This window comes from Onychomys torridus, chromosome 21, assembly GCF_903995425.1.
Source record: "Onychomys torridus chromosome 21, mOncTor1.1, whole genome shotgun sequence".
In the NCBI taxonomy this organism is placed as follows: Eukaryota; Metazoa; Chordata; class Mammalia; order Rodentia; family Cricetidae; genus Onychomys; species Onychomys torridus.
The window spans coordinates 34,812,739-34,836,318 of NC_050463.1; the positions used below are offsets into that span (position 1 = coordinate 34,812,739).

The following is a 23,580-nucleotide window of genomic DNA, read 5'->3' on the forward strand; positions in this document are numbered from 1 at the left end:
CCTAAGGCATCCTTCTGAGCTGTTGAGGAGGTTGAGCCTGGACAGGAAGGTGGAGATGGGGTTGGGGACAGTGGGTGGGACCCACCTTGAGGCCCCAGAAGGAGGCTGGATTGTGGCGCTTTGATCTGACTGTGTGGCTGTGATTGGGATGTATTCAGCATTGACACACACACCCCTCCCCAGTTTGGGAGTGACGGACATGAGGTGATATCATGGGCTGGAGGGCTGGATACTTCTTGAAGGACAGGGTGCATGCTGGGAGGGAGGGAGGTAGCTGGAACTGTGTAGGTGTGACAAGCTGAGGTTGGTTGCTCTGTGGGATGTGATGATTTCACCGAACAGCAGAAGGGGCATGGCTATAGCTCCTCTCCTGTTTCTGGAGGGGAGACCGAGGCCACATACCATCAGTAGCCAGTGGTGGAGTTGAAGGCCTTTTCCCCAGGCCAGGTCCCTCCTGGTAAATCATCTCTCCTAACAGTAGCACATACAGAGGGTCTAGGAAGCAGAATACCAACGATGAGGCAGATGGCCTTTGCCTGTTCCTCAGAGGCAGTAACTATCGATCCTTTGAGATGTGTCCGCCAGCAATCTTTATTTACTTCTGCACATAATAATCCCTCTATATAGATATTTTCCATTGATTTTCTGTTCAATAGATTCTCTTGAAACATTATTCCTTCTTATTTGTGTGTGTGTTGAGGGGGTGCACACACCCTGGCTGGTGTGTAGAAGTCATCTTGCAGTTGTCACTCCCCCCCCTCAATGGTATTAAACTCAGGTCATCAGGCTTGATGGCAAGCACCTTTATACCCTGAATAGTTTTTTTTTTTTTTTTTTTTTAGATTTATTTATTAATTTTATGTATAGTATTCTGCCTGCATGTGTCCCTGCAGGCCAGAAGAGGGTGCCAGATCTCATTGCAGATGGTTGTGAGCCACCATGTGGTTGCTGGGAATTGAATTCAGGACCGTTGGAAGAGCAGCCAGTGCTCTTAACCTCTGAGCCATCTCTCCAGCCCCTAAATAGTTTTTGTAGTAGGCTTACTATTAACAGTACCCTTCCAATATTCATTCAGATATGTCTATGCTTATTATGTTCATTTATGTAGATGTCTACTTCTAACAGGAATAATAAAAATGGCCATGTTCTAATTCCCTGAACCTATGGATATGTTACCTCACATGATCAAAGGGACTTGGCAGATGTGATTAAAGATCTTGAAATGGAGAGATTTGGATTATCTGAATCCATCATTGTAACCACAGGGGCCCTTAGAAATGAATCATGAAGGCAGGGGCAGAGTGTCATAACATGATGAGAGGGACCGATGACCATAGGTAGCTTTGGGGATGGAAGGGGCTGTGAGCCCAGGAAAGGAGGAAAGGAGTCAACCTCTAGAAGCTGGACAAGTAGGGAAGCAGATTCTCCCTAGAATCTGTGGGAAAGAATGTAGCTCTGCCAGCACCTTGACCTTAGCTTTAGGGGGGAACCTCTGTGACTTCTAATGTGCGGGGTTGCCAGGTAAGAAATCTGTTCTTGTAGGCCACTAATTTTGTGTAACATAAAATGTTTGTGCCATGTGTGTAGGTGTGTGTCGATGTGTGTGTGTGTGTGTGAGCACCTTTGTTAAACCAACATAATATTTGCATTATTGTGTCAATGTAACTTATTCACAGCTGAGCCTAGTAAGTTCCCTTTTTATTTTCCGTGTAGTTAGTGGTTACCTTGTGTTTCACTTGTCTTGTCTTCTTTCTTTCCTCTCTCTCTCTCTCTCTCTCTCTCTCTCTCTCTCTCTCTCTCTCTCTCCCCCTCCCTCCCTCCCTCCCTCCCTCTCTCTCTCTCTGGTTTTAAGAGACAGGGTTTCTCTGTGTAGCTTTGGAGGCGGTCCTGAAACTCACTTGGTAGACCAGGCTGGCCTTGAACTCACAGAGATCCGCCTGCCTCTGCCTCCCGGTGCTGGGATTAAAGGAGTGCACCACCACCACCCAGCTTGCCTTGTTTTCTTCGTGCCTGTTGCTAATTCCTTCTACTCTCCTGATAACCTTCAGAATGGCTTTGCATCAGGCCAGTAACAGTGGGTTGAAAATATCTCTGGGGGCTGGAGAGATGGCTCAGAGGTTCAGAGCACCGACCGCTCTTCCAGAGGTCCTGAGTTCAGTTCCCAGCACCCACATGGTGGCTCACAACCATCTGTAGTGAGATTTGGTGCCCCCTTCTGTGTACATAATAAATAAATAAATCTTATAAAAAAAAAAAAAAAAAAAAGGTAAATGGGTTAAAAAAAAAATCTCTGTCCACTTTTTGGGGTCTGTACTCACTCACTCTGGGTCCACTAGGCGTGTGGCTGTGGTGATTGACATTCCAGATGTTCCTTTGTAGTAAACCTTGGAACTCTGTCTCTCTACCTGTGGGTTGTGACTGCTTTTGTACCCTCCTCTTGCTTGGTTCACCCTCCTGGTTGGAGCATGTTCCCTAGGACAGGTGACCAAGTATCCAAATCCAGGCAGCCCCTGGGTTCTGGTTGTACACTAGGACTAGAAGATGTCCCCACCACTTGTCAAGTCCAGCAGCAGATGGCAGGGCCTGGCAGGCCTGTACCATGAGTCAGGGTGTCACTGCACAGTCGCTTTTCAGCTTCACAACAAAGATCCCTTTCCCTCATCTCATGTGCTGTATTATAGATATTAGAATAGATTAGAGATGTGCTGTACCATAGGTATTTTCCCCAGCTTCCTTCCAGTAGAGTGTGAGACCTTGTGTGGCCGAAAGTGTCTTTATTCTAGTCTCACATTTAAATGACGACGTGACAGGGTAAAAGTGAAGTCTGTTTCCTTCTGTCCCCAGGCAGTATCTTACCACATAGTCTTGACTGACCCGAAATTTGCTGTATAGACCAGGCTGCTCTTAAATTCATAGCAAGCCTCCTGTCTCAGCCTCCCAAGTGGCTAGGATGACAGTCTTATGCACAATCATGTCCATCTGTTTTTTTCTTTTTAATGAACCACTTCTATTAAATGACACATATTAATTTTTCTACTGGATGCAGGTTTTGGTGCACATTGTCAGATATTTTCGCAAGTGGATGCATGGGTGTGTGTGTGTGTGTGTGTGTGTGTGTGTGTGTGTGTGTATGTTTGAGTGTGGAACACTATTTTGGCTAGCAGGCTTCTCGTGGTTCTCTGGTCCCTGTTTGCATCTTCTGGGATGTGAGTGTGCTGAGATTACAGACTTTTGTACTCCTGCACCTGCCCAGCTTTTTTGTGGATTCTTGGGATCCTGTTGTGCCTGTTCAACATGTTGTCCCCCCTCCCCACACATACACAGAGCCCCTCTCCTGCCTGCACTTTGGGGAACCCTAACTCAAATGTCAATCACTTCTTTGTGTTAGGAACAAACTCTTCCTAGTTGTTCTCCTGGGCTGCAGAGCATGAAAATTACTCCTTCAGGAAGTTGGGAAGATGTCTCAGCAGTTGCAGAGGGCCTAAGTTCTGTTCCCGGCACCCATAGGTGCCCTGGGATCCATTTCCTGGGGATGCAGCGCCCCCCTCTGGCCTCTGAGGGACCACACACATCTGACATACACAGTCATGCATATACAATACACATTAAAAAAAGAACTTTTGGTTGGGGATTTAGCTCAGTGGTAGAGCGCTTGTGGGTTCGGTTCTGAGCTCAAAAGAAAAAGAATAACTTTTTAAGAAAGTTATTACTTGTACCTAGCTGTACCCCTGTACCCATTAACCATCTTTTCTCACTCTCTCACATATCTTCCCTTCCTCTGGTAACTGCCAGTCTGTACTTTTTTTGTGAGACCAACATGTAAAACAGCTTTCTTGGGGCTGGAAAGATGGCTCAGAGGTTAAGAGCACCGACTGCTCTTCCAGAGGTCCTGAGTTCAATTCCCAGCACCCACATGGTGGCTCACAACCATCTGTAATGAGATCTGGCGCCCTCTTCTGTGTCCATAATAAATAAATAAATCTTAAAAACAAAAAACAAAAACAAAACAAAACAAAACAGCTTTCTCCTCCTCCTCTTCCCTGAGGCAGGGTCTCACTCTGTAGCTCTGGCAGGCTTGGAACTTGCTCCATAGACCAGACTGTCCTTAAACTCACAGATCTGTCTGTCTCTGCCTCCCAAATGCTGGGATAAAAGACGTGCACCACCATACCTGGCCAAACTTTTACATGTAAATAAACTCATGTGATATTTTGTCTTCCCATGCATGCCTGCTTTCTTTCTTTGGTTTTTGTTTGCTTTTGATGGTCCTGAGTTCAATTCCCAGCAACCACATGGTGGTTCACAACCATCTGTAATGAGATCTGGCGCCCTCTTCTGGTGTGCAGGGACACATGCAGATAGGACACTGTCTATATAATAAATAGATTTAAGAAGAAGAAAAGAAACCAATGAGAGCAACAAATATTCACAGTGTACAAAAAGGTTGTTCCGCAGCATGCTGGGAGCTGGAGTCTGTCCTTAAGAGCGGTGTGCACTCTTAACAGCTGTGCGTCTCCCCAGCCCCTGGAGGTTCTTTCCTGTTCTCTAACTTTTCTTTTTCAGTAGCATCTTCTCTGTATCTAACGTTTGTTTCACCAAGTTCCTGTTACCATCTTTGTGTTTTGTTCCAGTTGGTTTCATGTTATTTATTCTGGTCCCTATCTTCCAAGTCAGACACTTTCCTATAAAACATCTATTGTCCCTTGGTTGACCTTTCTAGATTAAGAACGGGATTGCAGGAGTCAGAAGCAGGCAGAGCTCTGTGAATTATAAGCCAGCCTAGTCTATGTAGCAAGTTCCAGGCCAGCCAGGGCTACGTAGTGAGATCCTTTCTCTAAATACATAAATAAGCAATGAATGGGGGACTGGCCAGGTGTGATGGTTCATGCCTGAAATCACCGCTCACGTGGTAGAAGCAGGAAAATCTTTAGTTTGAGGCCATCCTAGGCTACCCAGAAAGTTCCAGGCCATCCTGGGCGCTATAATAAGATCCAGTCTCAGAAAATAAAACCAACAAAAAACCAAAACAAACAACTGAAACCAACCAGCCCAGAGAAGTTGTTTGGAAACTCTGGACCTGAAGGCTCGTCAACTCTCAGATCCACACTGGTGGACCATACAGGCAGTCCTGGCCCATTGTGGTGCAGATGTGAGCACTGCATCCTTAGGCCTTTGCTTTAGAGGAGCTCTGGGCCTGCTACCTCTGTTTCCCAACCCCATCGGGGAAGAGCCTAAGAACTGACATCAGCACTTACAGGGACTGCCTGGCTGGGCTGTGGCACCTCTCCCTCAGCCATCTTGCCCTCCAGAGAACCCGAAGTTGTGACGTGAGGAGAAGCAGGTGTAGGGAGGGTTCTCGAGCCAGCCTCTTTATCCTCACACGTGTGTCCTCTTCAGTCTAGTCCCACAGGTGCCTGGCGCCATGGAGACAAGTATCTGTTAAGGGTGGTGCGTTGAAATCAGCTTTTCTATGCCGTCTCTGATTTGGCTGTTAAGTTGCTTTCCCAATCTTGAAATGTTGTTGGTAATGTTTTTTCCCTTGTTCAGCCCATCCTTGTCACTTCGCATCTTCTTTAAAAAAAAAAAAAAAAAAAAAATCTGGGGGCTGGAGAGATGGCTCAAAAGTTAAGAGCACCAGCTGCTCTTCCAGAGGTCCTGAGTTCAATTCCAGCAACCACATGGTGGCTCATAACCATCTATAATGAGATCTGCCGCCCTCTTCTGTGTACATAATAAGTAAATAAATTTTTTAAAAAGTCTGTCTGGAGGGTGAAGGTGGTATACAATGTGGAGACTAGTTGGTATTGCAGCTCTCACGAGGCATGGTGGTGGCACAGGCCTGTAAGCTCAGCTCGTGGAAGGTGGAGGCAGGAGGGTCAGGAGTTCAAGTTCTCAGCTGTATAGCAAGTGTGTGGGCAGCCTGGTCTGTGAGACCCTCTCAGGAAACAAAAGTCAACAAAAGTGGCTGTCGGGATAGTTCAGTTAGTGGGGTTCTTGGCATGCACAAGGCCCTGGGCTTCATCCCTAGCACCACAGAGGTCAGGCATGGTGGACATGCTGATAAATCCCAGCCGGTGGAAGGCAGAGGCAGAAGGATCAGGAGTTCAAGGATGAGCATTACCCCCCTAAAGACTGACTTTTATTTGTGTGTGTGTGTGTGTGTGTGTGTGTGTGTGTGTGAGAGTGTGTGTGAGTGTATGTGTGTGAGCATGTACCATGTGTGTACCAGTGCAGGCCAGAAGAGGATGTCAAATCTGGAGCTAGAGTTGAAGGCTGTTTTGAGGTGCCTCGTGTGGTGGGTAGGAGCCAGGGTCCTCTGGAAGAGCAGCAAGCACTCTTAACCACTGAGCCATCTCTCCAGCCCTAAGGATGAACTCTGTTTTTGTTTGTTTGTTTTCGAGACAGGGTTTCTCTGTGTAGCTTTGGGCCTTTTCCTGTAACTCGCTCTGTAGACCAGGCTGGCCTCGAACTCACAGAGATCCGCCTGCCTCTGCTTCCTGAGTGCTGGGATTAAAGACTTGCGCCACCACGGCCCAGCTCAAGGATGAACATTTTTATGCTGTTCTTATGCACATTATTCGGGGTCACTGTGGACATGAAGAATTATTGAGAAGATAAAAAAAACATGGCTGGGCTCATGGTGAAGATTCCTGTTAGGCAACCTTGGCCTGGGTGAGGAGGATGCTGTAGGTGCTAGGGTCTGCTGGACCCTGAGGTGGGCTCTGTGCCTGCTGCTAGCTTGGGACAGCGCTCCGGGAGCTCACTGCCCCCTGTAGCCAGGGTAGCTTGAGAGAAGAATGTGGCTCTCGGGAGCAGGTGGGCAGTGCTACGTCCAGGCGTGGGACCTTGGCCACTGAGTGGAACCTTGTTTGGTCACATACTGATGATTCCAGGTAATGCTGAGCAGTTTTGAGGTCTCTGGACAAACACAAAGGGACCTAGGTTTGACCCAGGACCGCTGTTTTCTGTGACGACCTTTCATGAATCAGCTCACGTGTCAGAGACGTGGGTGGCCCGAGACACATTCCTTCATTTCCATTTCCTGGGTGCCCTCTGCCGTCCTGATTTTCCTGCCCACTCAGGTCAGAGGCTCCTCTCCCAGAACCCCAATACAGGTTCCCCTGGGTCCCTCTCAGATGAATTCCCATTGCTTGCTCTGTGCCTGGTCTGTGTCTGTCCGATGACACTTGAAGGTACCTCTCTAGCCTGCTGGCCGCCCCTCCTGTTGCCTGTGAGACCCCAACTGTGGGGCAGGTGGAGCCGGGTGACATCCTGGGAATCAGCTGACCCAGTCAGGACCTTATCTGTTGGCTCTGGGTCCAACATTTTTTTTTTCCTACCAGCTGCACCTCTGTGCTATGGCCCACTTTTCAATTTTTGATGTGGGGTGATTGGAAACGCCTGTGGTCACAAAGGGAGAGCTGGGATGTGGGAGGAATCATCAGCCATGGCAGCCGGGAAGCCTCTTGGAGGACTGGGTTGTATCAGTTTTCCTCTTGTGCTGTGGAGAGCAGTTTCTGTGGGCTTGGGGATACGGAGGACTTAGCTTCCAAGAGCACTCGGCCCCTCAGAGTTCAGTCATGAGATCTGGCTCACACCTCAGACATGTCCCAACTGTGTGAGCCCTAGCCTTAACAGTAAGCTAAGAACGTGTTTGAGCTTTCCAGACGAGGTGTGGTGTCCCTGTGTGGAGCCACTCTCTCAGGTATTTGGGCGGCCAGCCTTCACAGAACCCAGTACCTAGCCAAGCTTGGTGCTGTAGGGAGTAAGGTGCCTCCTATCTGGAGTGTAGGGAGAAAGGGTGCCATGTCGGGCAGAGCCTCTTCAGCAGGCCCTGTCTCTCCTGACTCAGCTATAGCCCCTTCCAGCTCCAGCTTCCTACCCCCCAACTGCCAGTGCAGACCCCAAACTGGGGCACCCACCTCCCTGGGGAAGGAACGGGGCCCATGGGCAACCCAAGCTAGGCAGTCTCCCGCTCCTGGTTTTGCAGGGAGCCCTGGCAGAGGGGGCTGGGAGGAAAAGCCCAACCGGGGAGGGGAGCTGGGAAGCCGAACAGGGAACTGGAAGGGGAAGGGTGTGGGTGGGCTCCGATCCAGCCTACCTCCTACTCGCCCTCTGCTGCCAATCCCCTCCTCGGCAGGCACACACTCCAGGCAGGGGCTTGGCGCTGTCTCTGGGTGGGGGGAGCAGGGACCGCTGTGTGTCTCTCTCTTTCTCGGGGAGCGAAGGGGGTTGATCGGTAGAAGTAACACACCCACCCTGAGCTGTGGCCTGAGGCTCAGGCTTTTGTTATTTCACTGGCTTGCGGCCCACACCTGGAGGAGGAAGAAAAGCCCCTAGACTACAGCTGTGTGTGTGTGTGCGCGCGTTCGGAAGAAGGGCTCAAGCCCACCGGTTCTGACGGCAAATAGGGCCAGGAGAGGGGCTTGCAGAGAGCGCCTTGCATGCCTTGGCCCTCACCCCTGGTACCCAGAGAGTCCGGCACCCCCGCATCCCAGCACAGCCTGGGTTAGGGCCTCAGCGTTGTTAGTGAGGTGCTGGTCCTGGGCAGGCGGAGCAAAGTGACATTCATTTCACTACATCCTGCGGCTGCTGCTCACTTCCTCCTCCACTGGAGGAGCGGTGTGGGGGTGGGGGGTCGGGCGAGGACAGATTAGAAGGAAAATGTAGCTGTGCTGGGGGCCTCTGGTGGTGGCTGGGGTTTCCCAGGGACTGGCTGGGGTGGGAGGGAGGGAAAGCAGAGGAGGGAGGAGCAGGGGGCCCTTGGAAGTCCCAAAAGTGGTGCACACTACACTACACCTTTGAGTTCCTGAAAGGGATTGTGGCAGCCTCCCGGCTCTCAGAGGAGGCTGCCTCAGTTTCTCCCACTCTGGTGTGCTGGCGAGACCAGGAGGAGAGAGGTCAGAGGCCAGGCTGGCCCTGGGCTGGAGACTAGTCCTGGGAGAGAGTGGATTGTGCCCTGCTGACCAACTTCTCTTCCCCACAGGCAGAGCCACCCCAGGGCCAGCGCCGAGGCTGCACTCTTCCGAGGGCTTGACATCAAGACCTATGTTTAAGTTTTAACTCTTGCTCACAAAGACCACAGTAACTCAGTCTCTGAAGGCCAGCAGCCCCACAGAGCCCTCGAAGCCCCAGCCTGCCTCCTACTGCCCAGCTGCCAGCTATGCCCTCCAGCGGCCCCGGGGACACCAGCAGCTCCGCTCTGGAGCGGGAGGATGATCGGAAGGTAAGCAGCCCGCTTGGCTCTTTAGGAGACCCTATGGCTGGTGTGCAGGGAGTGAGAGGGGCCTGTCGCCACCAGAGGTTCGATTCTGAAGTGACACGGGACTCTGAACCCAGGTAGTCTGGTTCCAGGACCTTAGTTCTAACCTCTGGTCTTCGAGCATAGGCTCACAGTCTAGGCCCTGTAGCTTTGAAGGGTCCTCCTTGCAGGGGAGTCCCCAAAACCTGGGTTTCTTCTGGGCTCTGTCCTGTACTGTCAGTGAGACGTTGGGTGAGCCGCTGTACCATCTGTTGGAACTACCTCTGCTTCTCCCTTGAGTTCAGTAGCTTTCTGGAGCACTCTAGACATTCACACACGTGGCTGTGGTCAGATGTTGAGGAGCAAGTGACATCGCCTTTGGAGATAATGATGTCACCACCCACCCAGGCTCTAAAGTGAGTGTCACTGGGTAACTTTTGATGTGGCTCTAGGCCATGGAACCAGTGAGTGCTGTGTTTTCAGAGTCCCGTGAAAGGTGACACCCCCCCTTTTACTGAACTCCAAGTCCGGATTAAGTTAGTAAAAGGGGATTTCATCAGATGGTTGGGAGTCCCAAAAGTCACCTTGGAGTTGTGGCCACACACGCCAATGCTGGCCACTGTGTCCACACTGTTGGTATGTGAACGTCACTGTCCTGCCTTTCTCAACCACTGGGAGAGGTGTGAAGTCTGTTCTTCTGACAAGGGATGGCCACGTGGCTCAGGTGTGGGGCCCTTGAGCCCGCTGGGCAAGGGCAGCAGCTGGGAGCCCTCTTCACCCACACTTCATGCCTCATCCATCCTTAATGTGCGTTTCTGTGTACTCAGTGTGTTCCGACCATTGTGCCTTTTGTCCCGGTGACAACCCTTGAAACACGAAAGGCAGGTGGCCCCGGTTTACAGAAGGGGATCCTGAGCTCGGTGGTAAGCCCAGATCAGGGGTCTGGTCTCTTGCCTCCTGGATCTTACCTTCCCATAACCACCCACAGTCTTGATGTAGACAAGGGTCCCACCCCCAGTATATACACATACACATAGGTGTGCATACAGAAAGTCCAGGGGGTCCAGCCTGCCACCCTGCACAGTGGTGTGTGTGTGTGTGTGTGTGTGTGTGTGTGTGTGTGTGTGTGTGGTCATATGTACTGACAAGGTGGGAGTCATGTGTACCCCTGGGCTGGGTTCTTAAGCTCTCAGTTCATCCCCTTCCCCTTTTGGATATGGTCTCATGTAGCCCAGGCTGGCCTTAAATGCCCTATGTAGCAAAGGATAACCTTGCACTTCTGATCCTTCCACCTCCACCTCCTGAGTGCTGGCCCCGACTGGCTTATGCAGTGTTCAAACCCAGCCTAGTGTGTGCTAGGCAAACACTGCTCACTGGACTACATCCCGGCCCTCCACCCTCTCTCTCCCTTCTGATCCCATGGGAAATGACTGGACAGTTCCCTGTAGGCCTTCTGAATTCTCTTGCTCTGAACTCCAGCAGCGCACAGACCCTGGCCGTAGTGCTGAGGTTGCGTACAGTCTCCTGAATTCTGCCCAGACAGCTGTGCTACAGCTAATGCCCCCCTTTCCCTGGGCCTGGCTCTGTTTCTCTGCTAGATCGGGTGACCCTGAGCTTCCTCTGCCCTGGCTCCATGCTCTGACGGAAGCTGACACTCCTTCACATACACGTCACCCCCCCACCCCCCCACAGGCGGGGCAGGCTCCTGTTGTCGGCCTGTGTACCCCATCCTGCACGGCAGGTGATCTGTGTATCGTGCTAGTTCCGTAGGGAGCAGAGGAAGAAATGCTGTACAAGGAGTCAGAAGTCCCAGGCCCCAGACCTGGGGCTGCCACTTATGGGAGATGTGACTTCAGGCCATCGGGGCTTGGGTTTGCTCAGCTGGAAAATGGGGATAGTGACTCTAGCCATGCCTGCCTATTACAGGGCGCCGGTGGAAGTCAGATGAGGTCACGGGCAGGGAAGTGCCCTGCAGACAGCAAAGTCTGGTCCAATTATGAGGGATTACGATTGCTATTATTATCTACCCATAGTAACTACGCTGGCTCCGGTGGCAACAGACACACCCAGCCCTAGATCCCGGGACTGATAGAGTGAGCATACTCACATGCTGGCAGGGGCCATTATACCAAAAGATGACAGCAATCTGGATAGACAAAGGCTGGGGCCTGGCCGGGCCTCCTTTCTAACCACCTACCCCCACAGCACACAGGCTGGCTCACCTGGCACCCCTCCCTAGCGCCCATGGACTGGCTCCAGCAGCACCCCAGAGCCACCTGGTAAAGGCAGGTAGAGACACTGACAGTTGCCATAATGGTCCTTAAAAGCCAGCCTGGGGCACAGACATTGTGGACCTGCCTAGGAGGGACGTGGATTTTGCTCTCTAGTCGAAGAGCCTGCAGAGGTGCCCCAGACACCTGGCACAATGGAGCCATCTGCTGAGCCTGAGGGAAGGGGTGGGTGAGGCTCCTGCTGGCCCCTTTCATCCACCAGCCCCACCTGCCTGTCTAGCCTTATCCTTGCCGCCTCCAGATTGAGCCCTGCCTGGGTTTAGTTAGGCCTTGTTTTGGCCTCCCCTGTCCTGCTGGCTACGTTCTTGATCACCCTCCACTCTGGGAAAGCCCTCGGCTGCACGCTCGTGGGTTCCAGTGTGCAGGAGACCAGTGTGACTCGGCTGTCACTCCCCAGCCAACAATATCAGCATTCCCCTGCCAACGTGTGGGAACTGCAAGGTGCAAGCCCCTGCCTGACCCGCAGAGTTAAGAGCTCTGGGGAAGGGACCCTGGGGGTCCGTCACCCACAGCCCAGGAGGGTGGAGTCTATAACCCCTCTCTTGCACATACTTCCCCGGGGTCTGCAGTGGCATGAAGTAAGAAGAATGCCATGGAGAGGTGCCAAAAGGCATCAAACTCCACCAGGGAGCCCGGGGGCCAGGCAGGTGTGGCGTGCAGAGTTAGAACTCTCAAAAGGGGCTGTGCTCACCTCTGAGAGTACACAGAGGCGTCTATGGAACCCCTGAGCCCCATTCTTGCGTCCCCATCCACGAGCTGGGTTGCTGCTTGGGGAGGCTGAACGCAGATGGCTGGTGGGGGGGATTAGGGACGGTGCTTTGTGTAAGTGTAAGTGAGGCTACAGCCCCAGGTTGAGGCTCAGAGAGACAAGGAACTCAGGGGACATGTAAGTGCGTGCCATCCCTATGGAGGGGAAGGAACCAGGAACATTCAGGGGCTTCCTCAGACCCCCACATACAATTTGGAGCCAGCCAGAGTCTGGGCCCCAGGCTATGTCCATGACCTCCATGCCGTCCATTTCTCTGGCTCCAGATGCTTTGTGGCCAAGATGCGTGGATTGACTGCTTGCTAGACACTCTACAATGCATTATTTTATTTCTTATAGTTGTCCCAAAGGCACTGATATTCTTATGATGCTCTCTTATTGGGGACTAAATTGAAGCTTGGAGATGCTAAGTCACTGGTCTGAAGTCTCCCAGGGTGTTGTTCGGGTCCTCCCAGGTGAAGGGGGTGGGGTGAACAGTGGCTTCCAGCCGCCCAGGGTTTCTCCTGCTGCAGATTCAAGGGTTGTTTATTTAGAATGGAAGTGGAGGTTTGTGGCGCTCTTCCCTTGTGGATATCGAAGGCACTTGTGTGTGTGTGTGTGTGTGTGTGTGTGTGTGTGTGTGTGTGTGTGTGTGTGTGTATGTATGTATGTATGTATGTATGTGTATGCATGCACACACAGAGTCAAATCTTCCTCATTGAAGACACTACTGTGGGCATCTCACTTCTCTCCACCCCTCACTCTTTGGATGCATTGTTCTTTGTTTTGTTTTGTTTTGTTTTTACGTGTAGACACTAGTATTACTATTACTTTTTTTTTTTTTTTCAGAGCTGAGGATCGAACCCAGGGCCTTGCACTTGCTAGGCAAGCGCTCTACCACTGAGCTAAATCCCCAAGCCTAACACTGTTCTTTTTCTAACCCTGTCTTTCTCCAGACTTCCCCACCTTTCTGGGGGGGAGGGGCTCTCACACAGCTCAGTCCCACAGTCTGCAGGATGAGCCAAATGGTCCTGAAGGGCTCAGGTAGAAGGACATGAAGATGCTAAGGCCGTGCCATGTCGGTCGGGCTGGTCCTCGGGCAGCTAACCCCTCCTGCCCTTCCCGTTGTCGGGTGGAGGAGACTGCAGTAGTGGAGATTTGTGCAGGAGAGCTCAAAAGTATGTGTGCACGCGCGCGCGCGCGCGCGCGCGCGCGCGTGTGTGTGTGTGTGTGTGTGTGTGTGTGTGTGCATGTATGTATGTGCGCGCGTGTGTGTGTGCGTGTGTGTGTGTGTGTGTGTGTGTGTGTGCACGCGCGCGCTCGCGAGTATTTGTAGACTAAGATTGGGGCTCTTTCCTTTCCTCCCTCCTTCAGGTCCTGCCCAGAAGCCTGGCAAATAAAGGTCTCCCTTGGCACTGAGCTCTTCCCCAGTGTGGCACACAGTTCAAGGGCATCCTTGGGTGAAGCCCTGCCAGCCTCAAGTCCTGGAGCTTTGTTAAGAACCACAGGTCTGCAGGGGCACAGAGACTTCTGGGGTCTCTGCTTTTATCGTATTCAGATTACTCTCCATACTCACTTAGGGCTGGCAGGTCATTAGGGGCTCCTCTGAAGAACATCCCCAGAGGACTTTATTTATTTATTTTGGTGTTTTGCTTGCATGGATGCCTGTGTGAGAGCATTGGATCCCTTGGAACTGGAGTTACAGACAGTTGTGAGCTGCCATGTGGGTGCTGGGAATTGAACCCAAATCCTCTGGGAGAGCAGCCAGTGTTCTTAACTGCTGAGCTATCTCTCCAGCCCCATTTATTTAAATTTTTTTTAAATCACTTATTTTAAACCTGTGTGTGTGTGTGTGTGTGTGTGTGTGTGTGTGTGTGTGTGTGTAGAGGTGTCTGTGGAGGCTAGAGGTGCCAGGTCCTCTGGAGCTGTAGTTATAGCTGGGCGAGAGTTACCCGATGTGGGTGCTGGGAATAAAACTCAGGCCCTCTGACAAAGCAATGTACACTTAACCACTGGGCCATCTCTCTCCAGCCCCTCACCCCCATCTCTACAGGATTTTTAAATAGAGAAAAGCTGGGGTTTTTTTCCTTTCCACATGGTAATGACGTACATTTCTACTTAGCGGAGTAATTGAATACTTGGTGGGCGCTTGCGGCTGGCTTCTGATGTACATGGCCCACTAGAGCTGACCAGGACCCAGGCTTTGGCTTATGTTGTCTAAAATTCTTTAAAGTTAGATGCTGTGAACCGTCAAGTTTAGCCATGCTGTCAGAATGGCTTTGGGTGGGGTCAACCAGGCCCTAGAGACAGACCTGGATTTGCCTCAGGGCTTCTCTGCACGGCTCAGAGGCAGAGCCAGCACCCTGTCTGTCTGGGATGCTTCGGTGGAATGGTGCCTGTGAGTGATTGATTAACTTGGGGACCTGCTACATAATAAGCTAGCCTAATTATTCTAGATTTTGTTTTGTTTTCTGAGACAGGGTTTCTTTGTGTAACAATCCTAACTGTCCTGGAACTCACTCTGTAGACCAGGCTGGCCTCGAACTCACAGAGATCCACTTGCTTCTGCCTCCCAAGTGCTGGGAGTCAAAGGCGTGCACCACCGCCGCTCAGCTTAATCTAGATTTTGGGTAACTATCACTTATCCCTCTGCTTATTTGCCTGCTTGCCTCCCATACCTACCAGTCTGCCTGCCCCTCTCTGGGGATGGGCCACTAGGGGCTATGAGGGAAGGGAGCCAGGATGGGGTGTGTTGAGCCCTCTCTGAGCCAGGCCTGTGAAGAGAAGCTCTTCTCCAAGTCTGCAGGCCCAAAAGGCCGGAGGTCCCTGTATCCAGGGGACAGAAGGGAAACCAAGTCAGGTGGCAGTGAGATCTACTGCCTGCTGTGGCTAGCTCCAGGAGCCTGTGCAGGGCCTAAAGCCAAGACTATGGGCTGCTTGGGTCCTTCCTGCTGTAAATGATAAGGTGAGGATTAGAGCTCCGCCCTGTTAGGAAAGCAGGTTCCCTAGTTAGGCTAAGTGTAGGGAAGACTGGACTCAACAATGTAGGGGGGACATGGAGCTAAGCTTAGCAAGCGTCCCAGGACAGGAAATGACCCCTCTCTGGCCTGGGCCCAGGAGACCTGGTTGTGCCTGTGACTGACTGACTACCTTTGCAGAACCACAGGACAGTTAAGGTGTCAGCCATAGGCTGTATTGTGTGGCAAGTTATTTGGGCATCTCTCTATGCACAGTTGTTCCTAGTAACCTGGGAGATGCCTGCTCCCTTCATCCCCATTCCACAGGTGGAGACCAGAGGAGGCTAGGGATCTTGGCAAAGGTCAGGTGGCTGCAAAGTAGTTTCATCTAGCCTCACTCCTTCTGTAAATCAGGGGAAGTCCAGAGCCATGGTGGGCTGCTGAAGGAGCAGCGTGAGCAGGTGGGCTTGGTGCCCACGGGGTTGGCTGCCAGCAGAGCACTGGGAACATTCCACTCTGGCCCTGAGTAGCATCAGCCACGGGCTTGTTTCTATGTCGTCTGTCACTCAAGACTGAGTTCTATTAGTGTCCTGTACACAGTAGGTACCCAGTGGATATTTTCATCATGTCCCTGTTGCCTGGCCTGCTGGTGGGGGGTGAGGTCCAGACCAGTATACAGTAGGGACCCAGTGGATATTTTCATCATGTCCCTGTTGCCTGGCCTGTTGGTGGGGGGTGAGATCCCTTGTTCCAGAAGTAGGTGAGGCAGGCAACTTGTGGAGGTATCATGGAAGTCCTGGCAGGCAAAACTGTTTCTAAGCCTTCAACATGTGTGAAGCACCTACTGTGTACAAATACCATGATCTGCAGGGGACCCCAAAGGGACACAAAGACATGGCCCCTGTCTCCAGGGATGTGGCCTTTGGCTAAGAGGGATGATTTCCATCAGTAATTACCCAATGAAGCCACCAAATGTTTGCCCCCTACTGTTGAATTACTGAAATGAAGGGCTGATGAGCTTTCAGAGGTGACTGTGGAAGTATCCCCAGCAATTCTTGGTCCTCAGCCTTTGTCCCTTGCTGTGTGGCAAGAACTACCTCTGTAGGGGATGAGGCATGTTTTGTACAGGTCTGTGATGCCCTGTGATAGGGTGCTCTGACAGCCTAGGGCAAGGCTGCTTCTTCTGCAGAGGACAATTCTTTCATCAAATTCCCCGGCTACAGACAGCCCCTGGGAGACCAGCCAGCTGGCAAAGGCTGTACATGCATATTGTCCTAGGAGGCCCGGGCAGGTAGTTGGCTAGATCTGGCAAGTTCATCCCCTTGACTCAAACACCAACTTGAGGCATCTGATCAGCAGATTCCGGGTCAGTGGCTTCTGGTCTAAGCACTGACAGGAACATGGATGTCTTTCTGTTTTGAGAAAGGGCTTCAGGCAAAGTATCTCTTTATGGGGGCAAGGATGCCTACATCTAGGAATGGAGAGGCAAGTGTGAATAAGTGTGTATGTGTGCCAGTGAATGTCAGGTGTGCTCTCAGTGTGCATTGCTTGTGTTCTTACTGTGTGTGCTTGCATACATGTGTGTAGAACATGGCATGGGGGGGCTATAGAGGCAGCTGCATTGGAAAGACCCACAGGCTGGGAATGAGAAGGTGGAGCTGTTTTTGAAGACCTCCTCCCCTGCCTCTGCCTTCCAAGAATTTCATAGTCTCTTTGAACATCAGTTTGCTCCCTGTGTCATGGGAAAACATGACGCTCACTGTGGCTTCTGTAAATCAGAAGACGAAAATGAAATAGAGCCTGACATGGTAGTGCAGACCTATAATCCCAGCGCTCAGGAAGTAGAGGATAGAGGATCAGAAGTTCAAGGCCAGCCTCGGTACTTGAGAGTCTGTTTCAAAACCCAACCACCTGGGTTGGGGATTTAGTTCATTGATAGAGCGCTTGCCTAGCAAGCCCAAGGCCCTGGGTTAGGTCCTCAGCTCAGGAGGGGTGGGGGATGTGAGGGTGGGGGTGGGACACTCAACCATCAAAAAGAGTATATGGAAATGCTTTGTTGATTCTGCTGTGCTGTACAAATGCGAGCGGTTATTGTTGGCATAGCCAAGCTTGTCAGAAGGCAACGTTGTGTGTGGCTTAAAATAATCCATCCAGTGAGCTGTGCTAAAATGTAGGTCAACTCATAGCCTCCGAAGTTTAGGCTAAAACCATCATACTCCTGTTTGTGGCTATGGAGACATAATGATCTGTGTGACTCTGGATCCTGTGCATTGTGTATTTGCACAGGTTTGTAGGTGTGTCTCATTTGTGTGTGTGGCCTCTGTTCTTTACTGAGTGTCCACTGTGTGATAGACACTCATCTAAGGATTTTCTGGTGTCTGTCTTGTGCTGGTACATCAGTCCAGGCTTTTATTCTTTTTTGTTTTCGGGCTTTGAAGGCCCTTAAGTATTCTAAGCTACCCTAGAACTTCTTATCCCCCTGCCTCCACCTCCCCAAGATGTCCCAAGTACATGTCTGTAATCCTAGCATTGGGAGGCTGAGGCAGGAGGATTGCCAGTTTGAGACCATCCTAAAATTCATAGAGAGGCTCTGCCTCCAAAACCAAAAATAAACAACAGCCCTGGTCACTTCCTTCAGGGAGGTTATAGCCTAGTCAGCATGGTGCCCAAGGTTGGACTCCTGGGTAGCAGGCATCACAGGGGAGGGTGTCTATCAGGATCTACCCATTCAGTCTAGGTAGAAGACAAGAAAACGAGGAGCTGGGAAGCAAGCCTAGGACTCCAGGCTGGGAAGCCTTCAGGAGAGGTGGGTTAGGCAGAGGAATGGCTGTGTCTAGATGCCTGGGAAACAGCTGCTCCTGCACCTGCTGCCTATGTCGGGGCCCTGGGATGCCAAGGAGACACAGGCATTCCAGCAAGAGCCCAGGGAACCTTTGCATGGACCAGGAGCTGGGTTGGATCCTGCAGGCCCCTGGGGTTCCCCTCAGATTAGGTTAAAGCTCTGTAGAATGACATAATCCACCTGGCTATTTGGAAAAGTCGGGGAGCCCCAGCATCCGCATAGCTCACCATAGCAACGGCAGTGGCAGCAGCCAGATGTTGGGATCTGTCTGCTTGTGAGTGATGGCTGCACATGGAAGGGAGAGAGCAGGAGGGGTGGGGGTGGGGTGCTGGGGACGCTGGCCTGTGTAAAACATTCTAGTCAAGCTGTGTGGAGGCAGGAGGAAGTGAGCAGTTCCCCAGTGACTGTCACATGCCAGTGTTCATCTGTCCCCTTACTCATTTCTCATGCTGTCACTGTGAAGTAAGCATGATCCCCATGTTATGGATGAGGGAAGCAAGCTGCAGAGAAGATGCAGTAAGTTGGAAGTGACTAGTAAGTACAGAGCACAGCGGAAGTCCGTGTTCACCCCAGCCCTGCTCTTTCCAAACTCCCCATCTATAATGTCTGCCCCCCACAGATTTTTTTTTTTTCCAAACATAAAAACAGGTTATAATTCCAAAGTCCAGAGTTATTTGAAACTGGAAAATATTTTCTCTGTAGAAAATAGTAAAAATGAAGAAAGGAAGGAAGGAAGGAAGGAAGGAAGGAAGGAAGGAAGGAAGGAAGAAAATTGTAAAAATGATAACATTTCCCAGTAAGCCCTTTTAAGCCAAATAATAGCTGAATTATACATAAAATAATGATAATGATTAGATTCTGGGATACAGAAGAAACCTGTCTTCATCTGTTCAGAGAGCTATGTTTCACTTAAGTTGTGTAAGTGAGATTCCTATTCACCTTCCCCTTCACTGTTTGATTTACAGCAGACATTTTTCTATAAACCAATCTATAATCTAAAAAGATTTTAGCCTCCCCTCCTGTAAGTACAGCCAGTACATCCTTTCCTCAGCTTGATACGGTACACATTCTTATCCTAACAGTGAAATGTTTTACTAAAGCTTGCCCAGTGATTGGGCAAAACCAAAACTTACTATAAGCCACAGTCATCCTAGGGTCCCCCCTGCTAGGCAGCCTCCCTGGATCCACCCCACAGCTCTTGAAGGGACTGACTGAGTCTCCTAACTTGACAGATGAAGAGGCCAGCCTGACTCTAATCTGTTCCCATTAAATGTGTTGCTGTTTCCACATGCTCAGGTCACTGCAGCTCAGGTCCTTGCATTTCAGTATTCGAGATGACCTGTCATTCAGTGCTGCTTACAGATTTGAGAAGCATAGCCCACATTCCTTTGCATAACCCATCAGCACAGACCCAGTAAAACAGGCCCCTGACAGATGCAAGAATAAGCCACTTGATACACTTCCCTGGAGTCACTGAGGGCATGGCCCAGGCCATCTGTTCACTCGACTCAGTGTATCAGCCCCCTGCCTGGCAGCATGAACCACGGGCAGGTTCAGAGCGGAATGCCTGCCCTCCATTTTAGAATGGTATGTTGATAACTTGCTTTTCACAAAGCTGTCCTTCTGAGCCACATGGGAAGGACCTTGCTTCATGCTGGGCATAGGGTTTGGGTCTGGCACTTAACTGCCTGCCTGGTACTCTCCAGGTTCTGGAGAGGTGGTCCCTTCTTCCTGGGCTGGGTCACCTTGATTTGAATCCAGCAGGGACAGAAGTGTGTTGGGGGTATGTGCATGCCTGGACAGCTTGTATGGGGGTAAAGCAAGGGACCACAACCATATGGCATAGTGTTTATGGTCAGAGATTCTTTCCCATGGGATTTATGAGAACGGGGGACGGGGGAGGGGGGGGGGGGAGCCAGGGCTTGTCTGTACCGAAAGGCCAAGTGTCTTTCCTTTTCTGTTTTGGTCGAGGCCTCGGGTGGTTTTGAACCCTCCATTTAGTCATGAATAACCTTAAACTTAAGATCTTCCATTTCTGCCCCCCGAGTGCCGGGATTATGGGCCACCATGCCTGGTTTGTGCTGTGCTGGGGGTCTAGTGCAGTTTCAAGCACACTAGGCGAGCCTTCTAATCTAGCACAAGAGGCTTTGTTTTTCTGTCGTTGATATGTGGTGACCGTCTTTTCTTCTTCCTGATTAAAGACCAGATTGGCTTTCACCCTTTGATTTTTCCAAATAAAATCTAGAAGGTCAAACCCCAAACAAGTAACTAGTAAATATAGTTTGCTAAAGAAATAGTTCAAATCCCAGGTAGTGTAGTTCTTACAAGATCCACCCTAGGCTCTGAGGTAGAAACAGCAAACAAAACAGACCACAGACCTGCCATTTGTTTACTTTAGAAACCAGAAAGGCTCCAGGTGGTAGTGGCACACACCTTTAATCCCGGCACTCACGGAGGCAGGTAGGTCTCTGGGAGTTCAAGGCCAGCCTGGTCTACATAGTGAGTTCCAGGATAGCCAGGGCTGTTACACAGAGAAACTCTGTCTCAACTACCCCCTCCCACAAAGAAACCCGAGAGGCAGGCGGAATGGCCACGTTCTTACCTCATCTTGTGAATGAAGGAACCTGAGGCTCAGAGGAGGCTCCCATGATGAGAAACAGGAGCTCTGGGTGTGCTTTTGTTGACTACGGGTCCTGTGCCGTCTCTACGACCTCTTCATAGTTTTGTGACTGTGGTAGAATCAAGTCAGCAGCAATACCTCACTCCCAGAGTTGCTATCCTATAACAACCTTCACACTCTGAGCTGCGTGTGTCAGATTTGGTCTGTGTGTGCCCAGTAGTCCTTTCTTGTGGGGGCATCCTTAGAGCCTTGGGAGACGGCTCTGAGCCAACAGCCTGGCTCCCTTGGGCATGTGTCCTTGGGCTACCCATGGCAGGCCCTTTGAGGTCCCCCCCATCCCCCTTCTGATGCCTGTCTCCCCAGAGTCTTCTATCACCCCTTCTTCGTCAGCCTCCCCTAAAAGGAGCCCCCAGAGAACAGTGGTCAGAGCCATTCTCTCCCTCCACACCGGAGCCTCATCTGCTCGGTGGCTCCCCCAGAGAACCTTTACTAAGGCTGGGCTCCTTACATGGTCCTCTCCAGCCCTTCTCCAGCCCCTTGTCCTCAGGCCATTGTGCATTGCCCTTGGCTCTGATGACCCCAAGCCAAGTCTCCTTGACCTCACTGCATCTGCTCTCTTGCCTAGCAACAGTCCTTCCTTCATCCTGCAATGCACTGGAGACCTCGTCCGTACCTCTGTCTATTCTGTCTCCTTTGCAAGCTGGACTGTCCCCACCTGTGGGTGTCACCTACACTCATGTCTCTCCAGAGGCCTGTTAGAACTGGAGCTGTGATTGTCTGCTTCCCAGACATGCCAGAGTAGATGGATGGATGGGCAGACCGACAAAAAGGTCAAGGATGCTCTTACTGTCTGTCAGATGTCTGTGATTGGCCACAGAAGGTCTTCATTGCATGCCCTACCAGTACCTGAAAATTAATGTGGTGAACCACAAACTATTTTGAAATCACAGAAAATGAAAGCTGAGTGGGATGTGGGGGACCATCTCAAATCTCCAGGAAACCTGAGCACCCTCGCCTTCTCTGTCCATGGTACCGGGTGTCTCTGCAGCTTGGCTCCTCCAGTGAGATCTGCAAAGCCAATTTCAGCTACCAAGATCATGTGGGGCTTGGGGAGCAGCGTGCCACCCTTCAGCTGGGTCCAGGGCACTTTCCCCTTCTCCAACATTGTTTCTGCCACTGGTTAGTCATGATGAAGTCTGCTGAGTCAAAAGAGACTTGTGGGTGGTTTGTGGCCAGGCTGGAGCAGTGAGGCAGGACTTTCTAGGCATGCGACTCTGTCCCAGGAGTAAAGCCCAGAGGTCTCAGCCCTGAGCGGGTTTTGATGAACAGGAACAAAGCAAACAGAACTTTGGGAGTGAGAAGGATCTAGGGGTGCCATGGTCCCCAAGACACTTCCAGGGCCACATGGTAGAGGTGTTTACAGCCTGAATGAAATCCCTGCTTTCTGCACAGAGGCCTGCATTTCAAATATGACATGCATTTTAAGCAACGTCACTAACTGACCATTTCTTTTCATGTTATTTTGTTGTCAATAAAGATTCATAAAATAGCCGGGCGGTGGTGGCGCACACCTTTAATCCCAGCACTCGGGAGGCAGAGCCAGGCGGATCTCTGTGAGTTCGAGGCCAGCCTGGGCTACCAAGAGAGTTTCAGGAAAAGGCGCAAAGCTACACAGAGAAACCCTGTCTCGAAAAACCAAAAAAAAAAAAGAAAAAAAGAAAAAAAGAAAGAAAGAAAAAAGAAAAAAAAAGATTCATTAAATAGCTTATTTCTTGAATGCTTGTTTCTGTATAGATTTTTTTTTTCTTCATATAAATAAAACTTACTGTGGTCTGGGATTACGGCTTGGTGGTGGAGCATGTCCACAGCAGGTGGGAAACCCTGGGTTCAGGACCTAACACCCAAACCGAAGAGACTCAGAAAGAAATCCGTTCCCAGAGCCTTGTGTTGCGGTCTTGTAGTTAGGAAAATATGGGGCTGGAGAGACGGCGGTGGGTAAGGTTTTTGCTATACAAGCATGAGCACCCAAGGTCAGATTCACCAGCACCCACGTAACTGCTGGGTGAGGGGGTGCATCTCTGGAACCCCAGTGCTGGGTGACATAGGAAGACCCTGGGACTTGCCAGCCACTTTAGCTAAGTCATCGAGTTCAGTGAGAAGACCCTGTCTCAGAAGGTAAGGTTCAGGGTTGGCGATACGTAGGGTTCAGTGGATAAAGTCACTTGGCCCAAAGCCTGACCACCTGAGTTCAACTCCCAAGACCCACATGGTAGAGAGAATTGACGGAAAGGTCTCTGACCTTTTTGTGCATACTGTGGTACATGTGTGTGCACGAACACACACACAAATAATATATGTAATAACTTTTGGGTTTTTTTTTTTGTTGTTGTTGTTATTGTTGTTTGTTTTTCGAGACAGGGTTTCTCTGTGTAGCTTTGCCCCTTTCCTGGATCTCGCTCTATAGACCAGGCTGGCCTCGAACTCACAGAGATCCTCCTGCCTTTGCCTCCTGAGTGCTGGGATTAAAGGCGAGCGCCACCACTGCCCAGCTATGTCATAACTTTTTGTTTTTGGTTTTTCAAGACAGGGTTTCTCTGTGTAGTCCTGGCTGTCCTGGAACTCATTCTGTAGACCAGACTGGCCTTGAACTCAAAGAGATCCACCTACTTCTGCCTCCCAAACTCTGGGATTAAAAGCATGTACCACCACCGCCTGGCCCTATATGTAATAACTCTTTAATTATTTTTTAAAAGGTGGAGAGCAATTGAAGAAAACACTCAAGGTCTCCACACGTGTGCACATACATGTACACATGCACCCATACACACAGAAAGAAAAAGAGTGTAGTTAAAGCCAAGTATGGTGGCTCATGCCCAGCACCCAG

The 23,580-nt window shown here is 50.8% G+C and overlaps 1 protein-coding gene across 1 annotated transcript in view; it reads left to right on the forward strand.

The window, feature by feature from the left end:
- The window catches only part of Dnmt3a (DNA methyltransferase 3 alpha), a 108,671-nt gene that overhangs the window by 19,097 nt on the left and 65,994 nt on the right, over nucleotides 1-23,580 (forward strand). Inside the window, exon 2 of the mRNA XM_036170452.1 lies at nucleotides 8,987-9,226. Within this exon, the coding sequence (XP_036026345.1) occupies nucleotides 9,164-9,226 (63 nt within the window). The 5' untranslated portion in view covers nucleotides 8,987-9,163. The remainder of the gene's footprint in view (nucleotides 1-8,986; nucleotides 9,227-23,580) is intronic.